Here is a 26,493-nt window from a genome sequence, read left to right on the forward strand (position 1 = left end):
CCTCCCGGCAGCCTGTGGGAAGGGAGCGTGCCGACCACCGAACAAAGCGGCAGCTGACAGGCCCCCTCGATATAACTATGGCAGAGCCGGAGCGCTGCTTTTGGCAATCTCCGGCTCTGCCATATCTGTGTATTGAGGGGGCATGTTGGCCGACGCTTGTGCGGTGGCCGACACTTGCGCGGTGGTCGACCCGTGCTCACTGGCCCCGTACGGGAGATCGCGGGGGGGGGGGGGGGGCGCCCAGCGGTCGGACCCCCTGCGATCTGAAACTTACCCCATATCCCTAGGATAGGGAATACGTTTTTCAAGGCTGGAGTACTCCTTAAAGTATGGTGTGTCATTTAGTAGGCTACACAGAAGGCATATACATGTCATCTCTTTGCTTTTCTTGGGTCTCTTCCATTGCTTATGGTGGCAGCGGTTTGCGGAGCAGGATTAGGTAGTGGAACAGTTATTTGTTGGTTTACAGGTCCTCGTCCATTTGTTCTACCATTACTACTATAGGAAGGTGCATGATTAGGGAAGGAGTTTGCGGATCCTGGCACAGACTGTGGTCCGTTACCTGCAATAAAAGAAGCAAACTTTTAGTATGTAAAGAATTGCACTGACCAAAAACAAAAATGACAAAACATCTGCAGAAATTTTATATAACGCAGATAATAGATTTATATTTGTAATTTACACTGGTAGGAAAAAAATAAAAAGGAAGCGTATTTTTGGGGTGAAAAATAGTTTTTTACTATTTACCAAAAAGGGGTCCACCGCCACTGTCCAGAACACTGTATTGTCCCTGCAGCTATTGCCTATATGTCTCTGTGCCGAGACAAAATACAGGAAGTGTGGGAAGGACAAGCAGGGCTCTGTGCATGCTCCTGCTTTTCAACCATCCTACTGTGCGAGCGGGGGGGTATGTCATAGAGCCTCAGTGCACAAAGCAGCCAGCTGTAAGCTCTGAGCAGTGAGAGGAAGTTCCCACATGAGATGTAAGGGCAAGCCCCATCTTTCTCAGTATACTGCATGCAATGAAAGCAACATAAATAAGGGAATTAAGAGCCATAAAAGGATGAAAACCAGAGTTTAAAAGGACACAGCAATTCCGTTTTTTGCATTTTCGTATTTTTTTTCTCATCACCTTCTAAGAGCCATAACACTATCATTTCTATCCACAGACCCATATGAGGCTGGTCTTTTGCGTGATCTAGTTTACTTTCAAATGAAAAGATTTTTTACCATAAAGTGTACGGCACTACAAAAAATTATTTGTGTGGAGAAATTTAAAAGGAAAACCTAATTTTAACAACTTTTGGAGGGTTTCGTTTTTCAGCTAAACATTTTATGATAAAACTGATATGTTTTCTTTATTCTGTGGGTCAAAAAAATGAATAGCAACAGAACTACCCGCACACAGTATTGTTCTTATTTACATGCCTTCTTATTACTGTAGTGCTTTGTTAAAGTGTTTTGTTAAAAAAAAAAAAAAGTTTTTGGGTTAAAATATGTTTAAAATTGTTCTATTCTGACCCTTATAACTTTCAAATTTTTCCATATACCTGGCTGCATGAGGACTCCTTTTTTACGCTACAATATGCAGCTGGGACCCACTGTGCATGTGGTACATCTCTGCAAAACAACCTTTCAAATATATTTAAGAAAAATGCTATTTCCTTTTTATAGAAATCATGGCTTATAAAATCATGGCTTTGTCCAAGCTGAAACACAGGCATTGACAAAGTCCAGTAGGTGAGGGTGGGCTAGCACTCCTCTGCGCTCTCTCCTGACTGACGGCACTTCTCTGCGCTCTCTCCTGACTGACGGCACTCCTCTGCGCTCTCTCCTGACTGACGGCACTCCTCTGCGCTCTCTCCTGACTGACGGCACTCCTCTGCGCTCTCTCCTGACTGACGGCACTCCTTTGCGCTCTCTCCTGACTGACGGCACTCCTCTGCGCTCTCTCCTGACTGACGGCACTCCTCTGCGCTCTCTCCTGACTGAGAGACATGCCCTCTAGTGCACCCACAGATCACTTTACATCTACATAGGAGGTATACTCAAGAGAAATTAGATTACATATTTTGGGTAAAATCAGTGTACAAAAAATGAAGATTTTGAATCTTTAAAACGTTTAAAATTGTCATCCTCTGACCCCAATAACTTTAAAAAAAATTTTTGCGTATGGAGTGGTATGAGGGCTAATTTTTTACACCGTGATCTGAAGTTTTTATCGGTACCATTTTTGTATTGATCGGACTTTGATTGCTTTTTATTCTTACTTTTTTCATGACATAAAAAGTGACCCAAAATACGCAATTTTGGACTTTTACGCACGCAGCGATGCCACGTATGTTTATTTACATGTTTTTTTTTTTAAATGGGAAAAGGGGGGTGATTTGGGCTTTTTTTTTTAGGGAAAGGGTTAAATCACATATTATATATATATATATATATATAATTTATTTATTTTATTATTTTTTTTTTTTTACACTTTTTTTGCAATGTTAAGCATGCACTGATTGCCAGCACTGTTCATTGCAAAGCCTTAGCTTTGCATTTATCAGTGTTATCGGTGGTCGATTGCTCAAGCCTGAATCCCTGAGTGACCCCCCTCTCGCATCCTAGCTGATCAGGACACTGTATTTTCACTGCGGTGGTCGCGATCATCCCCACTGAGCAGCTGGGAAGGTTTTACTTTTGTTTTAGACACTGCGTTCAAATTTGAATGCCGCGTCTAAAGTAAATAGCGCGTGGCACAGCGTAAATATACGTCCGTTGTTGTTAAGGGGTAAAAGGACCCAGGGTATACCTGTAAGCCCCTGTGAATTTTGGTCCTCACCGCACGGCGGGCGGGGACCGAACCGGGATGACTGCTGATATCTATCAGCAGGCAACCCGTGCAAATGCCCAGGGGGTTCCTGAGACCCCCCCCCCCCCCCCCCCATGTCGGTGATCGACGCAAATCGCCAGTCAATTCAGACCAGCGATCTGCGGGTCATACGGGTCTCCAGTGACCCGGAAAATAAGGGGGATGGGGGTTGTCCAAGAAGCGACCAACCAATAGTAGATCGGGGGCGGAGGGTTAAAGTTCGGTTCCTCTACTCTGCCCACCCTATGTAGTCTGGGCAGAGCAGGGGAAGAGTCGGTGACCAGCGCCGGAGGTCACTTCCCATGGACGGCGGTAGCGGGTGACATGCGGCTGGCTCCCTGGTGCAGACTACAGAAGCCGATGCGTTTCCTAGCAACATCTGAAGGGCTACAGTTTGGAGACCACTATACAGTGGTCTCTAAACTGTAGCCCTCCAGATGTTGCAAAACTACAACTCCCAGCATGCAGTTTGCTGTCTGGGCATGCTGGAATTTGTAGTTTTGCAACATCTGGAGGGCCACAGTTTTGCAACATCTGGAGGGCCACACTGTGCGGTGGTTTCTAAACTGTGGCCCTCTAAATCTTGCAAAACTACAACTCCCAGCATGCACCAACAGCAAAAGGCTGTCTCGCCATGCTGGGAGATGTAGTTATACAACAGCTGAAGGTACACAACTACATCTCCCAGAATGCCCTTCTGCGATTAGTACATACTAGGAGTTGTAATTTTGCAACAGCTGGAAGCACACTGGTTAGAAAATATTGAGCTAGATAACAGAACATAACAAAGGTTTTCCAACCAGTGTGCCTCCAGCTGTTGCAAAAGTACAACTCCCAGCATGCATGGTCTGTCGGTGTATGTTGGGAGTTGTAGTTTTGCAACAGCTGGAGGTTTGTCCCCCCCATGTGAATGTACAGGGTAACTAAGGTTATTACAATGCAAGTGGGTGGAAGACTGCAAAATTCCCAGTGCAGGCCGTTCTGAAAGATGTCCAGAACCTGGGAACTGCCGGCTATTTTTTGCAATGCTGGAAAGAAACGTTGCAGTCTGGCACCCACTCGCAGGACCCAGTCATTGAGATGCTGGCTTTTTTTTTTTTTAATTTTTAGGAGGTTTGGGGTTGATTAAACATGAGGCCACTATTTTTTATTTTTTTTTATTTCCAGCACCCATATTGACCTCATCCTCTTCTCTGGCCTCCACCTGTCCCCCTGGACCGAAAGTCAAAAGGAAACACTTTCTTCCTATCATTTGTCTTTAAGTATATCAGAAAGGACAGATCCAAAACAACTGCTCTCCTTCACAGGGGATGGCACATCATTTATTTTCTGAGGATACCTCACCTGGCCAATTTTTTAACCACAACACCCTCCTAGCCGAATTTGATAGTGCCCCCGATAGTAACCTTAGAGCGTCTGAGGTGGAGTCAGCTAAGAGGGCTACTCCCTTACGAATAGTGGGAATGGAAGACAAGAGCTGTTCCTTTGGTACCTTATTTTGGATGTTAGGGGCTAGCTGATCTAACCAAATTAAAACAGATCTGGCCACAGAAGTCCCCACTACATTAGGCTTTAAGGCTGCCCCTGAGGCTTCCCTAAGCTTTAGGTATAAAAGTCTATATCAGGGCTCTCCCACTTCTTAAGAATAACTTTAGAGATAATTTTACGCATAGGAAAAACCCTGTATTTTTTAGACTCAAGACCCTCAAATATATATTGAGCTGACCTTGGTTCCCTGGGCTCCTCCATATTCAGAGTGGAACGTACAGCTTTAACTGATCAGTGTTCTCAAAGGAAAATAATGTTTTCCCTGAGGAGTCGTCTTCTGACTCCTCTCCTGAGTCTGATGCATCTGGCATAATAATACCCTCTTCATCAGAGTCAGATTGAGTTAAGGCCACTGGAGTAACATTTGAAGCAGTGGGAAGAGAAGCAGTATTAATGGCTATAGGATTAGTAGCCGCTGTTAAATTCTGAATAGATGACTGGATCTCCTTTCTAATAAGATCCTGCATTTGTGCCAGAAGAGACAGAACTAAGGCTGAAATCTCCGAAGTAATCAGCTTATTAATACAAGACTGACATGAAGATTTTTCATATTTAGGAGGTAATTTTTCTTTACACATGTTACATTCAAGATTTAGAAAAAAAAATGAAAAATTTAAAAAAGAAAAAATACAATCAATCACTCAGGAACCACTGGTACCGTAGATGGGGTCCTTGTAGATGAGTCAGATGGAGTATGCTTTGAGTTGTCACCGCTGGTACGCCCCCACTCCATTGATGGACAAGTATGGAATGACTGGCCAGCTCACAACGGGAGGCAGAATGGCAGAAAAAAAAAAGAAAAAAAAACTTCCTTTTAAATCTGCCGCCTCCTGCACGCCGGAGGCCTGGCATGTGACCTCACATCCGTCCCTTTGACTTCCGACTTCCTCCGCAGTGTCGCTACACCATAGTGACGATGCTAATCTCCACCCACTACACGGTCCACAGCCGCACGCAGCTATCCGTGCACAGACGCCGGGATCCTCCGCCAGCAGCCCGGCCGCAACCCCCCTGAATACCAGCAGCAGCGGACATAATATTTAGTAAGTCAGCGTAGGCTGCCGGCAGAGGGGGAAGGGGCAGGAGATTCAATCAGGAGGAAAAAATGTGAGCCTAGCTGAGATGCCAGACCACGGCTCATACAGGGATCCCATACCTCCTACACCAAGGGGCCCAACATAAAGGACCCCACAGCCATTCTAATATCTTAGAGCCCCACTTGAGACAGGGCTCCCTTCCAGGAGTCCTTCTCTCATGTGGTGCTGTCATGCTGAAGGGAAAATTGAAAAATTGCTGCTGAACTTTGAAGCCCTCTGATGTCTTCCAAAAGTAAAAATATGTCAACTTTATTATGTAAACATATTGTATATGTGAATCAATATAAACATATGAGATTTCCATTTTCCTTATAAGCAAGAGTTTCAAAATAAAATATGCAAAATTTGGAATTTTTTACCAAGAAATTATACAAGTAGCAACAAAATTTTACCACCAACAAAGTAGAATATGTAAAAAATAAAAAAATAAACTCTCGGAATCAGAATGAAAAGTAAAAGCATCTAAGAGTTGTTAATGCTTAAAGTGACAGTGGTCAGATGTGCAAAAAATGCCCGGGTCCTTAAGGTGAAAATGGGCTGGGTCCTTAAGGGGTTAAGGTAGGGTCACACACAGCGCAGAAATATGCTGTGCTTTTTGCAATGAGCAGACAAACAGGGCTTCCCTGTCACAACCCTGCATGTGCAGTTTGGAGGTGGACCCGTGCATCACACTTCGGTGCTCTTGGCCCGCCTCTAAACCTTACTGCACACACAGGGCTGCGGCTGAAAAGCACTCTGTATCTGCTTATAGGAAAATGTGCATAGTATTTCCAGGTGTGCAGCTTATTTCTCGCAGCATGTAATACACTGCGTATGGTGTGGGTGACCTTTGCCAATTCCAATGGGCAATACACTTACCTGCGTTGGGTGGGGAATTATTGCTTTGATCCATATGTACCTGAAAGACAACATGCATTTTGTTATACTTCTGATGTTGCATTTTGCTTTCTAACAAAAAAAACTAAATCCTTTCATATTAATAATTTTCTAGGCTTATCTAGATTGTTCAACCCTATGAAATTTTCCCAGGGTAAAAGTCAACATGGGACCACTCGGAATTAGTGAGTATTACTGATTTTGTTATTTTAGACCAGTGTTTCTCAAGCGCAATCATCAAGTACCATCTAAGAGGTTAGGATTTGAGGAGATCACATACAGAAAACACTTGTGGTGATGCCTGAAGCACTGACCATAACTATATCACCTGTGAAAGACTAAGGCAATCCTGGAAACAAAACCTGTGAAATAATAATAATAATAATAATAATGATAATAATAATAATATTCATAATGTTCATATTTAACATTTTAAAAGGTCGGAAAACCCCTTTAATTTCTCACTATTACTTAAGCAAAAATCATGTACTACAAGGAGTATCTGCTGACAGGCTAAAGCAGTTTATCAATGATTCATAGAAGATTGATCCTTTATGCCATTCAGACTGCACAGGAGAGTAGATCACTATTCTAGGAAAGCGCAACCTTTACATACATCACTGATCTTAGAGACAGAACAAGCCAACAGTTTAATATATTTTGCATGGCCTAAAGTATTTAACCCCTTAAGGACTCATGGTTTTTCCATTTTTGCACTTTTGTTTTTTCCTCCTTACCTTTTAAAAATCATAACCCTTTCAATTTTCCACCTAAAAATCCATATTATGGCTTATTTTTTGCGCCACCAATTCTACTTTGCAGTGACAGTCATTTTACCAAAAATCCATGGCAAAACTGAAAAAAAAAAAAAATCATTGTGCGACAAAATCAAAGAAAAAAACGCCATTTTTTAACTTTTGGGGGGGGCTTCCGTTTCAACGCAGTGCATATTTCGGTAAAAATGCCACCTTATTATTCTGTAGGTCCATACGGTTAAAATGATACCCTACTTATATAGGTTTGATTTTGTCGCACTTCTGGAAAAAATCATAAACTACATGCAGGAAAATGTATACGTTTAAAAATGTCCTTTTCTGAACCCTATAACTTTATTTTTCCACGTACAGGGCGGTATGAGGGCTAATTTTTGCGCCATGATCTGAAGTTTTTATCAGTACCATTTTTATTTTGATCAGACTTTTTGATCACTTTTTAGTCACTTTTTAATGGTATAAAAAGTGACCAAAAATAAGCTTTTTTGGACTTTGGAATTTTTTTACGTGTACACTATTGACCGTGCGGTTTAATTAACAATTTATTTTTATAGTTCGGACATTTACGCACGTGGCGATACCACATATGGTTTATTTTTATTTACACTTTTTTTTTTTATGGGAAAAGGGGGGTGATTCAAACTTTTATTAGGGAAAGGGTTAAATGATCTTTATTAACACTTTTTTTTTTTTTTTTTGCAATCTTATAGCTCCCATAGGGACCTATAGCACTGCACACACTGATCTTTTACACAGATCACTGGCGTGTATTAACATGCATGTGATCAGTGTTATCGGCGCTTGACTGCTCCTGCTTGGATCTCAGGCACGGAGCAGTCATTCGCCGATCAGACACAGAGGAGGCAGGTAGGGTCCCTCCTGGCGTCATGTAAGCTGTTCGCCATCGCGGCGGTCCCAAACAGCCCGACTGAGCAGCCGGGATAGTTTCACTTTCGCTTCAGACGTGGTGGTCAGCTTTGATCGCCGCGTCTGAAGGGTTAATACAGGGCATCACCGCGATCGGTGATGTCCTTTGTTCGCCGCGGGTCCCGGCCGTTGATGGCCGCCGGGACAGACCAGATATGACGTCCTTCGTCGTTAAGGAGTTAATATATATATTTTTTTTAAACACCAATGCAGGAGCAATATATTTAGCTGGTGATGAAGTTGCCTACAGCAAGTTAGACAAGGCGACAGAAATTCTATACAAATGTATACATTATTTACTAACAGTCTGAAGTGCTCATGCAATGTTATCTATGCTACACAAATGCAACTTACAGCTTTATTTGGATTTGCTTTCTGTTGTGAGTTGGCAAAGTCTGGATTTGGTTCACTAAAGTTTGGCACTTCTGAATACACCATACAAAATCTAGGAGTGGAAAAAAGGGAAAAATCATTAAAAGGAAAAGGTGTGTTAAAAATCTTCTAAATGCAAAGTCCATCTCAGATCCAGGGAACTCTACTTATTTATGAAAGAAACCTAAAACTTCACAAGGTTACAAACATGACATTCATTTGTGTAAATCAAGGCAGCATGACGATTAGGCCTAAAGTGACGCCAGGGACCAGTGTAACATACTGCCGCTCAGCTAATCACTTTCTGAGGCGGGAGATCGCTCGGTGATTGGCCGAGTAGCAGAATGACACATTGGGCTCCGAATGGAGAAGCACACCGGAGACACAGCGGGAGCGCTGGAGTACAGGACTGTTTTTTTTATATACACTGTAGAATGGCCATTATTCTAACACCCCCCCTCACCTTTTGGCCAGATATTGGGGGGGGGGGGGAAATCGGGATATTCCGGCTTTAGACATTTTATCCCCTATCCAAAAGGATAGGGGATAAGATATCTGGATTGCGGGGGGGGGGCGACACCGAGACCCCCCGCGATCTCCCTGCAGCACCCGCATTATGGTGCGGAGCTGCGTCTCCAGCCTCAGAAACCGGACGTTTTCGGGACTGGAGATGTGAGGTAACGCCACGTCCCCCTCCCTTCATGTCCCTTCAAGCCTGGAGACACAGCTCCACACATAATGCAGGTGCTGCAGGGAGATTGCAGGGGGTCCCAGCTGCAGGACTATGAGATCTTAGCCTAGTAGATTGCCTGTCATACTTTGTACAGCATAAGGAGTATTGGGGAGATTTATCAAAACCTGTACAGTGAAAAAGGTTGCCCATAGCAACCGATCAGAATGCTTTTATTTTTCAGAGGCCTTTTTAAAAATGAACCAATTGATCTGATTGGTTGCTATGGGCAACTGGTCAACTTTCCTTCTGTACAGGTTTTAATAAATCTATCCATATGAATTTCCATAAACCTCTCTCTCCTCCCCCCCCCCCCCCCAACAAAAAATAAATAAAATAAAAATAAATAAGAATCAGCAGCACTACAGTTCACAATTCTTCAATCTTTCCTAAGCACAAGCATGGAACACATTGCAATACTGTATTAATAAACCCGTCTATGTTTGTGTATTACATGTGACAAGTACCGTATATACTCGAGTATAAGCCGACCCGAGTATAAGCCGAGACCCCTAATTTCAACCCAAAATCCCAGGAAAAGTTATTGACTCGAGTATAAGCCTAGGGTGGGAAATACCTCATCCCCCCCTGTCATCATCCAGACCAGTCATTAACATCCTCATCATCATCCCCTTGTCATCATCCCACACATCCCCCTTCATCATCCCCTTATCATCCCACACATCCCCCCTTCATCATCCCCTTATCATCCCACACATCCCCCTTCATCATCCCCTTGTAATCATCCCACACCCCCCCTTCATCATCCCCACCCCCCTTCATCATCCCCACACCCCCCCTTCATCATCCTCTTCTCATCATTCGCCCTCAGTGGTCTTCAACCTGCGGACCTCCAGAGGTTTCAAAACTACAACTCCCAGCTTGCTGGGAGTTGTAGTTTTGAAACCTCCGGAGGTCCGCAGGTTGAAGACCACTGCGGCCTTCAACATCATCCAGCCCCCCTCTCACCCCCTTTAGTTCTGAGTACTCACCTCCGCTCGGCGCTGGTCCGGTCCTGCAGGGCTGTCCGGAGAGGAGGTGGTCCGGTGAGGAGGTGGTCCGGGCTGCTATCTTCACCGGGGGCGCCTCTTCTCCGCGCTTCCGGCCCGGAATAGAGGCGTTGCCTTGACAATGACGCAGAAGTACGTTGCCAATGAACGCACCTCTGCGTCGTTGTCACGGCAACGTGACTATTCTGAGGCCGGGCCCGAAGCGCTTAGAAGAGGCCTCCCCGGTGAAGATAGCAGCCCGGAACCAGTATCCCACCGGACGACCTCCTCACCGGACAGTCCTGCAGGACCGGACCAGCGCCGAGCGGAGGTGAGTACTCAGAACTAAAGGGGGTGAGAGGGGGCTGGATGATGTTGAAGGCCGCAGTGGTCTTCAACCTGCGGACCTCCGGAGGTTTCAAAACTACAACTCCCAGCAAGCCCGGACAGCCGATGGCTGCCCGGGCTTGCTGGGAGTTGTAGTTTTGAAACCTCTGGAGGTCCGCAGGTTGAAGACCACTGCGGGTGGGGGAGTTCACTCGAGTATAAGCCGAGGGGGGTGTTTTCAGCACGAAAAATCGTGCTGAAAAACTCGGCTTATACTCGAGTATATACGGTAATATCTTTGGAGGCAGATCAAGGTTCCAGCGTGTTGCCCCTTAAGTAACATTTGGTAAGCGGCCATCTTTACGCTTACTTTTCCTACTATGAGCCACTGTGGGCTTCATTAAATGTGCACCTTGTGTGTAATGTGTATATTTAAATCACAGTTCTTTGTCTCCCAACAACAGCATAAGTTACATTGACAAGGTAAATGGTAACACTGATATGTCAATTTAATCTTTTAAAAAAGTAATAAAAAATGCACCATGCAAAGATGCTCACATTTTTTTATTTTTTATGGGAAAAGTAAAAATGTAAGAGAAAAGCCACAACTCAACCCATCGGCTAAGCAGTTTATAACAGCGCTGAGAGAACAGGATTATTTACATCCTGGTTACTATAATGCTCTTGCGCTACAGCTGAACCACATGATAATAAATACAGTTTTTGCTGCAGTTTCCCTAATCCCTAAACTACACAAAAAAAAACGTAAAAGCTAAACTTTTTTTTTTGCACATGATGTAGCTCTCTATCAGTGTTTAAAAGGGTACTCCAGGTCTTATTAGCTGCTGTATGCTCCAGAGGAAGTTGAGTTTTCAGTCTGACCACAGTGCTCTCTGCTGACACCTCTGTCCACGTCAGGAATTGTCCAGAGCAGGAGCAAATCCCACAGCAAACCTCTCCTGGTCCGGACAGTTCCTGAGACAGACAGAGGTGTCAGCAGAGAGCACAGTGTTCAGACTGGAGAGAATTATACAACTTCCTCTGTAGTATACAGCACCAGAGTACCTTTTAAATATACTAAGTACGAAAAGTGTTTTCCACCGGAGTACCTTTTAAATATACTTTAAAGCTATGTTCATATACACATTTTTTCCTTATTCTATGCAGCTGTATACAGCAATGTGTGCCTAAAAAGCAGAGAACAAAAGTCTGGTCATGCACATCATCCAGCTGAACCATCCAGACCATTATTTAACTGAAACAGGACAAAGCTAGCATGGAGGTGGCTTTACCTTTTTACAGCCCTAGAGGGTGCTCCCTCGGGTCAGGGTAGTGTGTGGAAGCTCGCATTGCGGCTGCCTGCACCGTACCTGGCCTGTGAATAAATAGAGGACTTCAGTTTTCCACGCTGCCAGTCCTTTCACATTAAACCAGAACAAACAGTAAAGAAAGGTTAATTCTGAAAGAAAGCTCTGAAATGCCATTAAAACAAAGTTACACGCATGAGAAGGTCCAGATGCCACCTAGAATTAGAAGTATAAAACCCATGCCCACTTTTGAAGGATCAATCACCTGTTCAAATAAATAGAGAATTGTTGTAAATTAATTGTTCACTCCCTACAAGCACAAAAGACTACAACTTATTAAATGTTAACATGGAACAGATGGCAGTGAAATGACAAATGGCTAGAAAAACGTACACTTTAAAATGTATTACAAAGATCAGCATAACGCCCGAACACCAGGACCGCAAAGGACCATATCTGATTTATTAAAGTGTACCTGACCCTGATGAAACTTATGATTGGTCAAAGGGTTCACACCCCCACCATTCGTTATAATAAGGACGGGGGGTGGTCTGCTAAGAGCTGCTTCTCCCCGCTCTGTGTGCGTGACATTAGACGGTCCCATAGACTTTCTCTCTCGGTTGTGCAGAGCTAGGGAAGAACACATTTTAAGTGCATCTGTCCCAACTAAATCTAGCAATCTGTGGGGATCTCAGCACTAAGAACACAGTTCAAAAAAACTATTGACATGTCTAAAGTTTTGATTGACAGTGCCCATTTAGGGTAGGGTCACACAACTGATCCACAGCCACATAGGAGGCCTGCAAGTCGCCGAGTCTACTCAGACATCGCAGAGCAGCTGCGATGTCTGAGTACACTGCACATGCGCAGTGCAATCAGACATAGAGGCTGCTCCGGATGTCAGAGTGCCCTCGGCGACTCGCAGGCCTCCTATGTGGCTGCTCTTAGCGGCAGATTGCCGCTGCAAGCAGGCCAGGGGAGGTGGCAACAGCTGGAGGCCCAAAATGGTCGGGTCACTGGCAGATCCACAGCGTAAAATATGCTGCAGATCCGTTATGTGTGACCCTATCCTTAAAGGGTAAATATGCACAGGATATGGTATTTGTGCATACAGCCTAAATTAAAACTGCAGACTTCAATGTAAACTTATGACTGAATACAACTTCAAATCCAGCACATCAAATATGTGAATACACCCTTAGGGTACACGTTCACACATACAGGATCTGCTGCATATTTTTGTACAGCTGATTATGCTACCCATTGAAGTTAATGAAGTTGTCCTTAATGTCCACTCACATGCACAGTATCCTGCGCATATTTAAAGCTGCAGATTTTATAATGCATTCAATCATTTAGTTTGCAATGAACTCTGCAGTTAGTTAGCAACATAAAATCTGCAGCTTCAAATCCTGCGCAGGATACTGTACAAGTGAATACACCCTTAGGATCTATTCACACATACAGTATCCTGCACAGATTTGATGTGCAGGAGTTGAAGCTGTGTTCAGTCATTTAGTTTACACTGAAATCTGCAGCAGAAAATCCTGTGCAGAATACACCATATAGGGCTATTTCCTTTAATTATGTTATTTCATAGTCTAGTGATATCAATCCCCTGCTGTGCCGGGTTTATAAGGTGTTGAGATATCAAAGCTGTGACTGGTTGCTATGGGAAAATCACACCAGTTTTTATCTCAAACATCCAGGCTAAAGCACAGAGCTGTCTGATCCTGACTCTTTATGGTACATGCAAGCTATTGCCAGCTGCAAAGGTCTGTACTAACAGAGACATATGCAGCCACTGTGTGTTTACTGTGCCCTGCTGAAGCAGTCCAACTACTTCTCAGTGAAGACATGCAAATAAATGCATGAAGTAAACAAAATAAGCCCCGATACATTTTCTAGTTGTCAAGGTGATCGGTTGTGGTTCATCCTAAGGGCCTGTTCATACTACAGAATTTCCACAAGGAAATTCTGCGCGGAGTTCAATGAGACTCTGCTTCACAGTTCACATGCAGAAGTCCTGTAGCAGAACTTCAAACTTGGAATTGGATCCAAATCAGTTCACACTGGAGAACAGGGAGGCGAAACAGAGCTACAGTTTTACAATGTGAAGCTGCAGACAGTGTAAAGTGCCATCAGCTTGCGGCACAACTACCAACGTGTCACAGCACAGTATAAAAAAATAAAAATAAAAAAAACACAAAGCCCCTGGCCTACACCATGGGTTGTTCTAAATATACCTTCGGCTAGATTTATGTACAAAATTAGAGAATTTACAGTATGTGGAAGGGAGAGGCTGGATGCCCCATGGTAATCGACATAATAAAAAGTATATGTTTTAACTATGGAGAAAAAAAACTGAAGTTACCATTACTCTGCTCAAACTGTTGCCATCCATCTAAAAGGTAGCTTATTGCCTATGCGTGTGTTTCTTTTCCAATATTTTTTATGAAGCATGAAGGGAAACAAACCAGCACAACAGGAAAGGCAATGATAATCTGCCTCTAAGTGCTGCCCTGTCATGCCAGAATGGTATGAAAATAACTTGTAAGCTTGAACAGCTATTGGGCCCTTGATTTGTCTTTCCTGTAATCTATTTAACACCTTTCAGGACTAAGGGTTTTTCAGTTTTTGCACTTAAATTTTTTCCTCCTCACCTTCTAAAAATCGTAACGCTTTCAGTTTTCCACAGCTACGCCCTGCGTCCTTAAGAGGTTAAGGTCAGAGTAAAATGCTTTCTTTCTAAAATTAAAACCATCTTAAAAGAAGAAAAAAAAAATTTAAAAAAACTGTCTGTTGCCCATAGCAACCAGAGCTCAGCTTTCCTTTCTAAGGGCAGAGTCACACAGGGGGAACCTGCAGAGTATTTCTCGATGTGGATGCGCTGACAGCAGTCAAAGAGGAACTACAGAGTGAGCTGGCAGCTGCGACCGAGTAGTAGTATAAGTCCACTCGTAGGAGCGGATTTCTACAGTGGGAAATCCAACACTGAGCGGACACACAGAGCTACCTGGCCACGAGCTTTCTGCAGTGTCTCTGTGACTGCCGTTAGCGCATCTGTAGTGGGGGATCTGCCCTTACGGTAGGGTCACACGTAAAGGATCCACAGCGTATTTTACGCTGTGGATCCACCAGTGACCCGACCCATATTGTGTCATGCACAGTGTACTCAGACATCACGGCTACATCATGATGTCTGAGTGAACTCAACGACTCGCAGGCCCTCAGTGTGGCAGCTCAGAGTGGCGGATTGCCGCTGCGAGCAGGCCAGGGGGTGGGGCAGATCCATTACATATGACCCTACCCTTAAACTGATCTGATAAAATGAAAGCAGCTGCGCTGACCGGTCGCTACAGGCAACAAAGAGTTGGTCAGTGTATTACAAATGAGGTGAAAGTATTTATAATACTTGGGGAACTTTCATCTAAGGGCCCATACATCCTACAGTATGGTATATTCTACTTTTTCAATATTCTTAAAAATCCCATAATAGCACACTTTTAGCATATCCACATCATGAGTCCTTTAAACAAATGAACACATGACAGGCCTGAGCTGCATTCATTTTTCATACTGGTGTAATTTTTAACTGTGGTGTGAAGATCGTTTTAGGGTGTATTCACACATACCAGATCTGCAGTGGATTTAAACGTGTGAAATCTGCAGTTACAGCTTTTAAAAGGCAATCCTTATATATTTTTCATGTCAGTAAAGTGATTTGCAACTGTATTGTACAACTGCAGATTCAAAACTTCAAAGCTGCAGCAGATCAGGTGTGTGAATACACCCTATGAATGTAGCCAAAATGCTTGCTTCACTGTTCCTTGCACTCCTATGGCCGTGAAGATGCGTAGACATCTTCCCACAAGCGTCACCAGGTAGGATCAGGGGACCTCCCTTTTCTTTGCATAGGTGGGATCAGCAAGTATCAGACATTGATGGCATTTCTTGTGGACGTCATACATATCTGAGCTGAAAATTATTATCCTTTAATAATCCTTTTGTTTTAATTTCTTATATAATTTTATCACCACATCATAGTCAGTTATTGGGCAGTTTTTAATCGGTAACAAATTTCTATAATAGATGTTGAACTGACCACAAAAGCTTCTGGTCCAAACTACCCTATAAAAGTGTATGAACAACAAGTATTGAACCAGTAGGATGAATTCATTCCAAGATAATAAATGACAATTTTAGGTGTACATTTTGTCATGAGAAGAGTTTGTCTGGAGGAGAGAAACAAACTATCACTATGATGACAGCATCTCACAGGAACAAGCCATATACTTACTCTCCTATTTTCTGAAGTTCCCCTCCTCTTCCACTGTACAGTGTTAGACATCCTTTCCACATTGATGCATACCTTAAAAATAAATGTAAACCATATCAGTTCAAGCACAAGTAGAGTTGTTAAACCAGAAACCAAAGATTAAATGTACATTCTATGAAAAAGCAAAAACTGTATTGGATCCAGTTTTGTACGCAAAGGCCAATCCAGTTACTAACCACATCCACTACAGCCACTTCTCATTACTCAGCATAACACCTTTGTGATGGTCGAAGCCTAGCCTTTCAGTTTTGCAACCAAGCCAGGAAAGGGCAGGCAGAGGTATGGCTTAGTCACTCACATTACAGGACATGCGGATATCTTAGGGTACAGTCACACATTGCAGATGTTCTCCAGCACTAGCAATCCAAAACAGCAAATCTGCACCAAATCATACAGATTTGGGGACAAATATAATAAAGGCATAATCAGGGGGGTTGGGAGGTAAATAAGGTATTATCTTTTCTTGGTTCCCAGCAACTCATTTCAGGTTTAGGCTCCTCTCAGCCCAATAAGTTATTGTCTGGCTTAAAGGGGTATGCCCGTGGAATATATATATATATATATATATATTTTTATTTATTTATTTATTTATTTTTAAATCAACTGGTGCCAGAACGTTAAACAGATTTGTAAATCACTTCTATTAAAAAATCTTAATCCTTCCAGTACTTTTTAGGGGCTGCATACTAAAGAGAAATCCAAAAAAAGAAATGCATTTCCTCTGATGTCATGACCACAGTGCTCTCTGCTGTCTATTTTAGGAACTGGAACTGTCCAGAGCAGCATATGTTTGCTATGGGGATTTTCTCCAGAAGAGAGCACTGGGGTCATGACATCAGAGGAAATGCATTTCTTTTTTGGATTTCTCTTTAGTATACAGCCCTTAAAAAGTACTGGAAGGATTAAGATTTTTTTAATAGAAGTGATTTACAGATCTGTTTAACTTTCTGGCACGAGTTGATTTAAAAAAAAAAAAAATAAAACAAAGTTTTCAACGGGAGTACAGCTTTAAAGGGGGAAGACTTCTATGCAAATAAATGGATGGTTCTCCCAGCTGACCAGGAAGCAGAGCTAATAACTTACAATTGCAGTGGGTCTCAGGAGCGAGACGGCCAACAACTTTTGACATGTAGGATCAAAAGTGGTTTTTAATGACAGTTACACTTTAACTCCTTAATGACACAGGACGTAAATGTACGCCCTGGTACTTAACGCACCAGGACATCCATTTACGTCCTGTACATGACCATGAGCACCAGACCGGTGCTCGTGTCATGCGCTGCAGGTCCCAGCTGCTATTTGCAGCCAGGGACCCGCCGGTAATGGCAGACATCAGAGATCACGCTTATGTGCGCCATTAACCCCTCAGATGCTGTGTAGTCAGTTAAATGGATGATCAGATAGCCCACAGCACTGCCATGGGTATCAGATAATCTAAAATGGCGGTCAGAGATCCCTGCCATCTCCAGGGATCTTCTGCTCTGGTCTGAGATCAAGCAGACCAGAGCAGAAGATGGCCGATAACACTGATCAGTGCTATGCCTTATGCATAGCACTGAACAGTATTCGCAATCAAATGAATCCTCTATGGGGACTATTAAAGTGCAAAAAAAAATAAACAAATGTAAATTGTCCTTTTTTCCCCATTTTACCACCAGAAAGTGTAAAAAAATAAAACATATTTGGTATCGCCACGTGCGTAAATGTCTTAACTATTAAAATATGTTATTGATCTCATCCGTGAACAGAGTTAATGTTAAAAAAAATTGCTGCTTTGTCCCATCATATTCCCAAATAAAAAAAAGGTATTAAAAGTTTCATATATGCAAATAAGGTATCTAAAAGTACAGATAACGGCGCTCATACCGCCGCTTACATAGAAAAATGAAAAACGTTATAGTTCATAAAAATTTTAAATGCACTAATTTGGTTAAAAAAGTTTGAGGTTTTTTTAAGCGGGACAATAATAGAAGAGTATGTAATCATGGTTATCAATTCAATCGTATTAACCCACAGAAGAAAACATGTAATTTTTACCGTAAATTTTACAGCGCAAAAAAAATTCCAAAATTTGCTAAATTGCGGTTTTCTTTTCAATTTACCCACACAAATTGTATTTTTTTTTATTTCGCCATACATTTTATATTAAAATGATTGATGTCATAACAAAGGACAACTGGTCGCGCTATGATTTTTAGAAGGTGAGGAGGAAAAAATGAAAATGCAAAAAATAAAATTGGCTGCGTCCTTAAGGCCAAAATGGGATGTGTCCTTAAGGGGTTAAAAGGAGTACTCCAGGACATTACTTTTATAAAATTTTCACAGAATATCGGCATATAAAACAAAACGCACGTGACTTACCTCCCCTGACGTTCCCAGTATCCCGCTTCTGGCCTCTGCAATGATACTCTTCCTTCTTGTGGTCGACGCATCACACTCAGCTAACTGCAAGCCGCAATTCTGTCCCATCTTGGGCGGTGATAGGCTGGGCGACAGTGTGACATATCAGACCCTGGCACCAGGAAGAAGGCCAGGGCTCGGGCTCAATGCATCACACTGTCGCTCAGCAGATTACCGATGCCGTTTTTTTTTATAATAAACTAGCTGAGTACCCGGCGTTGCCCGGTTTTTCCTTCCTAATCCTTGTCGTGGAGGAAAATCAACAGAGGAAGTTTTTGACTTCATATCCCGTCCTCATATATTGTTGTCCTATCCCGACCTGTAAAATGTGTACCAGGTATTGAAATATCTCCAGCCGTACGGAAGTTATATGGGAACATACATTTCCCATTGATTTGCATGGGACTTTAAACGAAAACCCCGATCCTCACAAATGGGGGTAGTTAAGGGTTAAATTAACTATCCTATATTTTAAGTGGACATAAGTAACATGTGACCAAGTATTATCGAAATATCTCCAGCCGTTTGGAAGTTATGCATGTTATAATTCCCATAGACTTGCATGGGACTTTAAACATAAACCCCGCCCCTGGCAAATGGGGGTGAGTAAGGGTTAAATCACCTATCCTATGTTTGTTGTTGACATATAAGTAACATGTGTGCCAAGTTTCATGTTAATATCTTTAGCCGTGATTGAGTTTTATATATGTGAGAGAGGCATAAAAATTAGATGTACGTGGTCAGGATTAGGTACTGAGTAACATTCATTTTTGGGGGATCTGACAGGTATACATTAATACAACTCAGGAAGTGCAGCAGGGGTTAAACCGCTCACCCTCTCGCCTTATGCATGCGCGGGAAGTGTTCAAAGTCATAAAAGACCAAGAGAATAAAATGCTTTCTGATCATACAATAAATAAAATTAATTAAATAAAATAAATAAAATGCAAATGCTATTTGTGATTACAAATTAAAAACTAAATTTGGGGAACAAGCATTATTAGAACAAATTCTGCTCCACAGGCAAATATATTGTGTAAAACAAAGCGTTCAAAAGAAACGCTGAAGAAACACTATAAAGATCACAGAATGTTTGCAAGCTTGGCACAATGTATATAAATATATGTTCTATATAAGATAATAGTGTAAAAAAATAAACTTTGAGATTAATAGTTTTCACTAGATCCAGTCACCTAATATTTCACCACATGTATGACAAAATAACCTGCTTCCCACCCAAACTATTGTGTTTGCTGATGGACATGGCTGTTCATACAAGAGTTCTCACAGAAGTCAAATATTTACCCAAGAATATGCTAGAGAATACCAGCAATGAACAGCAGAGGGCAGAATATACAGCGATAAGGGACCCTGCACACTGAGCCGGAACCCAGCTATTGAGGGAATGAGTCTGATGAGAGTATCCTATGTAGTCATACTACAGTGGTCCCTCAAGTTACAATATTAATAGGTTCCAGGACGACCATTGTATGTTGAGACCAGAACTCTATGGAAACCTGGTAATTGGTTCTGAAGCCACTAAAATATCATCCGAAAATAGGAAAAAGTGAGGATTAAACAAAAATAAGTAGATAACTAATATAGATGAAGCAAGTCATATAAAAGTAAGAAAGAGCTGCTGGGAGCTGTAAATCACTGTCTATTTCAGTGTTTCCCAACCAGGGTGTCTCCAGCTGTTGCAAAACTACAACTCCCAGCATGCCTGGACAGCCAAAGGCTGTCCGGGCATGCTGGGAGTTGTAGTTTTGCAACAGCTGGAGGCACCCTGGTTGGGAAACACTGGTCTATGTAGAGGACAGGAGCTTCTTCAGGGTCCTGTACAGTACACACAATGTCCTAAAAATTTAAAATGGAGCCACCCTCACCTGGTGTCCAAAGGAGCAGCTATCCCTGGCACAGGTTAAAAGTACAGAACATGTAATACCTACCTGTACTGTAGGGGTGCTACCAGACACCAGTCAGTGCATACACTTCAGTAATACAGGTAAAGAACAGTACAGAACATGTAATACCTCCCTGTACTGTAGGGGGCACTACCAGACAGCCAGTCAGTGCATTTACTTCAGTAATACAGGTAAAGAGTAGTACAGAACATGTAGTACCTTCCTGTACTGTAGGGGGCGCTACCAGACACCAGTTAGTGCGTGCACTTCAGTAATACAGATGTTTTACCAGTGAATGCCCATTCTGATTGGTTGGTTCTTCCAGCCATTGACACCTTTGACAGATCTGGACTGTCCGTAGCATTGTATGTTGAGTCTGGTTTCAAGTTACAATGGTCCAGAAAAGACTATTGTATGTTGAGGCCATTGTATGTTGAGGGATCACTGTATTGTCATTCCAAAGGTATTTAGAAATGACGCGCTTTAAATAAGTATACATATTTATTTGGTTGTGAAAAGTGAATAGAGCCTAAGATTTTCAGTGTCCAGATGTAAACTTGCCAAGCACATGCCGTACAATGCACAGAATACATCTGAACGCAATTTTTTTTAAAGAACCAGAGTTTAAAGGTGATGCAAAAATGTAGTTATTCAATAGGTTTAGCATGTGCACTTTGGAAAGGTTCATGCAGAGACATCATTCATGTGTCAGTCTCTGATGCAAATAATAAAGGCTTCTATTTATATTGGGATTGTCTTCCAGTTCAGCATTAAACAATAAGCCATTCTTCTGAACAGAGTGCTTAGTTTGCACTGTTAAACATGTAGTAACTGATGCCAGGCTGCCATAATAGGGAAGTCAGCTAGAACATACTTCATTGTTTGCTTATGTGAGGAAGTTATCCTGCTTTACCTGATTCTGTCTTTGATACACATCCGCACCACCTAACTGATGCAACACACAATGTGGCGACACGTAGCAGGTGTCCATCAGCAACATGTCAAAAAGGTTTGCCAAAATCCGGACTTTTATGGCCAGTGACTTATTCACATTTATTAACTTTATTTGGACCTTTCACTATTTTTAGTCCATATAGAAGACAATTACACGCAATCTTCTCAGGATAAGGCTTCACTTTCTTACAGAAGCAGCTCCACATATGTCCATAGGTTATATGTAGTTTTATAATTCTGCTCAATTTACGTTTACATTTTTGTTAAAAAAAATAAAAAAAAAGCGGCGTTTTTTGCCGACCACCATAACAATGCACTGCCAGTGGGAGGGAATATCCAAATAAATACATTTGGCATTTTTGGAAACTTCTTTTCCCCCAGAAAAGTTTAGAGATAAGAAGTTTTAGTGTGTACGATCCCTGTTCCTCCAAAGAGCACCATGCACACATATCAACTGTCCTATCTGCTAAAGAGAAGGTCGGTTTCACACAGGCATGAGGCTAGGTTTCCACTTGGGTTTTTTTCTGGCAGTTTTTGGAAAACTGCCACTGCAGTTTTTGAGCCAAAACCAGAAGTGTATTCAAAAGGAATAGGACATATAAAGGAAGGACTTATACTTCTCATCCCTTATGGATCCACTTCTCACTTTGACTCAAAAACTGCAGTGGCAGATCTCCAAAAACTGCCAGAAAAAAAAACAAGTGGAAACCTAGCATAATACAGACATTTTTGTGCCTGTATTACCGCAGTAAGTCAGAACCTGACCTTGGGTCTGATGACCTGAACTGTCAGCTGTTCGCTCAGATCAGCAGAATTGTGGTCGGGCTAGGACTTAGGTAAGGCTAGGCTTCCACTCAGTTTTTTTTTTTTTTCCTGCCATTTAAAAAAAAAAAAAAAAAACTGGCACTGCAGTTTTTAAGCCAAGGCCAAAAGTGGGTCCAGTAGGAAGGAGAAGTACACGTCCTTCCTTTACATTTCCTATTCATTTTTTTTTTTTATACACTTCTGGCTTCAGTTTTCCAAAAACACCAGAAAAAAAAACCTGTGAGGAAACGTAGCCTAAGGTCCAGTTCTTCAAACACTGGTGGACATTCCGCACATTTGAAGAATCTGGCGGGCGCAAAAAATAGATAAGTCTATTCTTTTTTGCGGACCCAGAATCAATATGTTACTGCTACGGAAATTCTACTGTGTGCACAGTGCAGCAGAATCCCTTTGAAATCAATAAGACTGCTGCGGCAGAATGTACGAGCGGAAAAACAGTGGGAAGTGTTAGCAGAATCACAATGTCAATTCAAATATAAAAAAAATATATAAATACAATTATGTCTATGGTTAAAAGTATATCAACTGTATCACAGGTACAATTAAGTATAAGGTAATATGTAGGGTTACAAATTCTGACATTATGGCGTTGTTCCATTTACAATCTAGAACCTGACCAAACAAGAAAATTCTATAGACCGTTTGTTTTGTATATGTAACTAACAAGCTGTCAGTGGACTGACAGGGTGACTGAGGTAGGACACCTACCACATTAAACTACAATTCCCAGCATGCACAGAAAGCCTTTGGCTGTCAGGGGATGCTCAAAGTTGTAGTTTCGGTAACAGCTGGGGGCACCCTGGTTGGGAAACACTGCCCTACAGGTTCATATTACTGCTGCACCTTCATAAGCCAATGAGGTAGTTTTATCAGAACTGGTGCAAAGGAAAAATGGAACTGTTACACAGCACCTAAAATCAGATCACTGCTTTGAAAAGTTATAAGGTGGATTCTGATCGGCTGCATGGACAACTGGTCCTCCTTTTCTCTGTACCAGTTCTGATACATACCCCCTAGGGAAGAAAATCTGCATAATATGACAAGGGATGGAACATGGCAGCATTCTATGAGCAGCTCCACACGTTTCCATAGAATCTGAAGCACCATGAGGGAATTTGCGATTAGCGCAGATTTGCATGCAAGTATTATTATTATTAATTTCCCCCTTCACAACAAGCTGTTGGAATTGTCTTATAGATCCATACAACACATATGCCTAAGGGTAAATGTACAATAGAAGGATTACTGCGGCAAATCCACACAAAAATCTGTGCAAACTTTGTCACGGAAATCCTGCAAATATACGGCAGATTTGATGTTCTCTTTAGATTTCAACCGGGAAATCTCCACCATATAATTGACATGGATCAGGTATTAAAACCGGCTCCAAGGTCAGTTTTCATTTAGAAAAGATTCGTGTACAGGAGATTTTATCAATCAAAACTACTTTGCTGGTTTTGTAACCTTCTTCAGAATTGCTGAGAGAATTTCGGCTGAGAGCGTGTCTAGTGTGCACTTACCCCAATATAGCCATGTAACCTTATCTGAACAATCACTTGTTAAGCTGTAACTCTCATAACATTGTTTACTACAATACTGTTGTGAAGTTGAACGGGTTTCAAAAGTATGCCTGTTGTGTAGTATGTAACAAAACAAACCTTTACTTACCTCCTGCACTCCCGCAATGCCCCGCAGTGATCATCTGCTTGAGCAGCAGCCTGATGTGTCGGCCCAGGAAGCACCCAGGTCCAGTGTGCGACACTGCTGCTCAATGTATTTGGCCTCAGCGATGTCCCACCTCAGCCAGCGATGAGCAGCAGTGTAAGGCTGGGTTCACATCACGTTTTTTACATACGGGTGCCGGATCCGGATGAGGGAGGGGCAAACCGGGCTCTCCCATACCCCAGCCGGACCAGCGCTGAACTCCATTCACTTTAATGAGCCGACCGGAGTCAAACAGTGACTCCGGTCGGCTCAGTTTTGATCCGTATCCAGTTTTGTGACCGGACCTAAAACCGTAGTACACTATGGTTTTAGGTCCGGTAGGGAAACTGGATACAGGTCAAAACAGCCGACCGGAGTCACCGTTTGACTCCGGTCGGCTCATTAAAGTAAACGGATTTACGGGCTGATCCGGCTGGGGTACGTGAGCGCCCGGTTTTCCCCTCCCCCAGCCGGATCTGGCACCCATATGTAAAAAAAACGAGATGTGAATGCAGCCTAAGACATAAGACTCCTGGGCCCAAGAGTCAATCTGTGGCTTAGAAAGAAGATTGACGTGGGAACCAGAGCAGGACACTGGAGGTATTGCGGGAGCACAAGGTGAGTAAAGGTTTATTTTCTTATATACTACACAACGACATACTTTTAAAGCTCCATCCCCTTCCCCCCCCCCCCAATAGCCGCTGGATAACATCTTTAAGAAAAAGTTACACTTCACAATAATCTACAGCAGGAAACAAAGCCTCATGTCGCCCCCTCCTTTTTTTTATTAGATCAGTATGGAAACTGGTCAGGAAATCCATGTTTAATAACAGATCCCCCCCCCCCCCCCCCATCAATGATGGTGACAAGTGACAATACAGGCCTTGTAGTCATTGTGAGTGACGGGCATATTTCTCGCACAATTTCGGCCCGGGCTATGACATAAATCACTAACCCAGTCATAATTTGTAGACCAGTGGTCTTCAACCTGCGGACCTCCAGATGTTGCAAAACTACAACTCTAAACATGCCTGGACAGGCAACGGCTATCCGGGCATGCTGGGAGTTGTAGACCACTGTCATAGACAAATCCCAAATGACTACTTAACATTGGAAAGCCCCAGTTTTTCCCTCAGAGTTTCCCTTTAACTTCTAGCTACTCTCTAAAGAAAGGTGCAGTAGTAATGTTTACTATGTTTTTGTACATAGAAGAGCCAAGATGTCATACGTGCGGTGACTTACGGTTACGCAGCCCATGGCATGCCTCTGCCAGCAGCCTATGGGCACCCAACATTAACACATACCCTCTTGTTAAACGAATTATGTCTCCTGGCTGTATAAGGCTTCCAATTTCATCCCACACTGAGACTGTGATGCTGCCCGTTTTATCTGCCACTTTGCAGGACCTCACTTCATGCCCATCTTTAGTTTTTGTGACTCTGCCTGTTTGAAAGATTGAAATGGAAAACAAAACTGGGATTTAGTCACAAAACAAAAAAACCAAAGTCAGATGATGGAGAAGTGTGCTGGCCATGTGCAGGAGGGGAGCCCACGTGGTTCTGCCCACACTTACCTATTTCCAGGACAATAAAGATGACATTTAAATTTTTCTGTCCGGTCTTAATGTCTTTTATGGACACGTGTGAGTCGTTTAGCATGTTCATGGTGATCTATGAGCAGCACAAAGCATTACTCTATGACCGTGCACTGCATGCAACGTGGAGCTCTCAGGCTCCGGGACACTGATGTCCTGACACACAGGGGACAATATCAAGAGTCAAGGCACAAATGCCTCCACAATTTAGGTCAAGTATCTTCCGATCAGCGCAATGCTGCCCCTAGTGGCGAGGCGAGGTCAGCACCTCTTACAGCAATAAGGTTTCCCTACGGGAGCGACCAAATTGTCTCGTGTCTGACGTTACCACAGACCACCTAATGTCGTATAATTGCCCCTTTGGATGTTTTGTGCCCTCTAAAGCTGCCCCACAGCTAACACAACTTCACACGCCACCACTTCCCTCCGCTCCACATAAATGTCTGCAAGCATGTGCGGCGTAACCTCGGTATTTATATGTGGACTATACCATTGACACACTTCCGAGGGGAAAACGTTTGTACACAGAATCGTCTTTTCACTTGGTTTAGAAGACGCCTAAACAGACCTATCCACCTCTCTGAGGCAATATTCGCTTTACCGCTATTTAACAACTTCAGCTGGCTGAGTTACAGTATTTTAACATGCATATTGTATTAGGTGTGTCGAAACAATGAATGGAATGTTCCCGGGCATTTGCCTGTTCATTTCTAACGAGTGTACAGAAATCCTTGAGGCTGATTGGCTAGTTGGCTGCAAGGAGGCGTGGCTAGTAGTCTTTTGTCCTCTGACTCCTGATTCAGTAGTTCTCGGGGTGTGTGAGCGGCGTGTTGTGTGAGGGCTCCAGCTCGGCTGCGTTATGTCATTAATTCTCTATAGTTAATGGAGATGAACCTTAAAGAACAATGATGTGACCTGATCGCAACATCTGAAAGAATCACTGACCGAAAAAAAAACTTTCTTTTTA

At 42.7% G+C, this 26,493-nt stretch overlaps 1 protein-coding gene across 1 annotated transcript; it reads right to left on the reverse strand.

Moving 5' to 3' along the window:
* Window positions 1-204: 204 nt before the first annotated feature.
* NABP1 (nucleic acid binding protein 1) lies at window positions 205-26,204 on the reverse strand. Its single transcript, XM_056535534.1, has 6 exons — window positions 25,506-26,204; window positions 25,237-25,375; window positions 16,107-16,178; window positions 8,436-8,526; window positions 6,364-6,403; window positions 205-562 (listed from the first exon to the last, which is right to left on the reverse strand). Exons 1-6 carry the CDS (start codon window positions 25,594-25,596, stop codon window positions 372-374), a joined length of 624 nt encoding a protein of 207 aa, XP_056391509.1. The 5' UTR covers window positions 25,597-26,204; the 3' UTR covers window positions 205-371.
* Between the last annotated feature and the right edge of the window lie 289 nt (window positions 26,205-26,493).

This window comes from Hyla sarda, chromosome 8, assembly GCF_029499605.1.
Source record: "Hyla sarda isolate aHylSar1 chromosome 8, aHylSar1.hap1, whole genome shotgun sequence".
In the NCBI taxonomy this organism is placed as follows: Eukaryota; Metazoa; Chordata; class Amphibia; order Anura; family Hylidae; genus Hyla; species Hyla sarda.

Coding starts and splice junctions, on each gene's coding strand:
- NABP1 (XM_056535534.1), bottom strand. CDS start 25,596: ATGAACATGCTAAACGACTCACACGTGTCCATAAAAGACATTAAGACC. Junction 6,404..8,435: donor AAGCAAATCCAAATAAAGCT/GTAAGTTGCATT, acceptor GTTGTCTTTCAG/GTACATATGGATCAAAGCAA. Junction 563..6,363: donor TAATTCCCCACCCAACGCAG/GTAAGTGTATTG, acceptor CTTTTATTGCAG/GTAACGGACCACAGTCTGTG.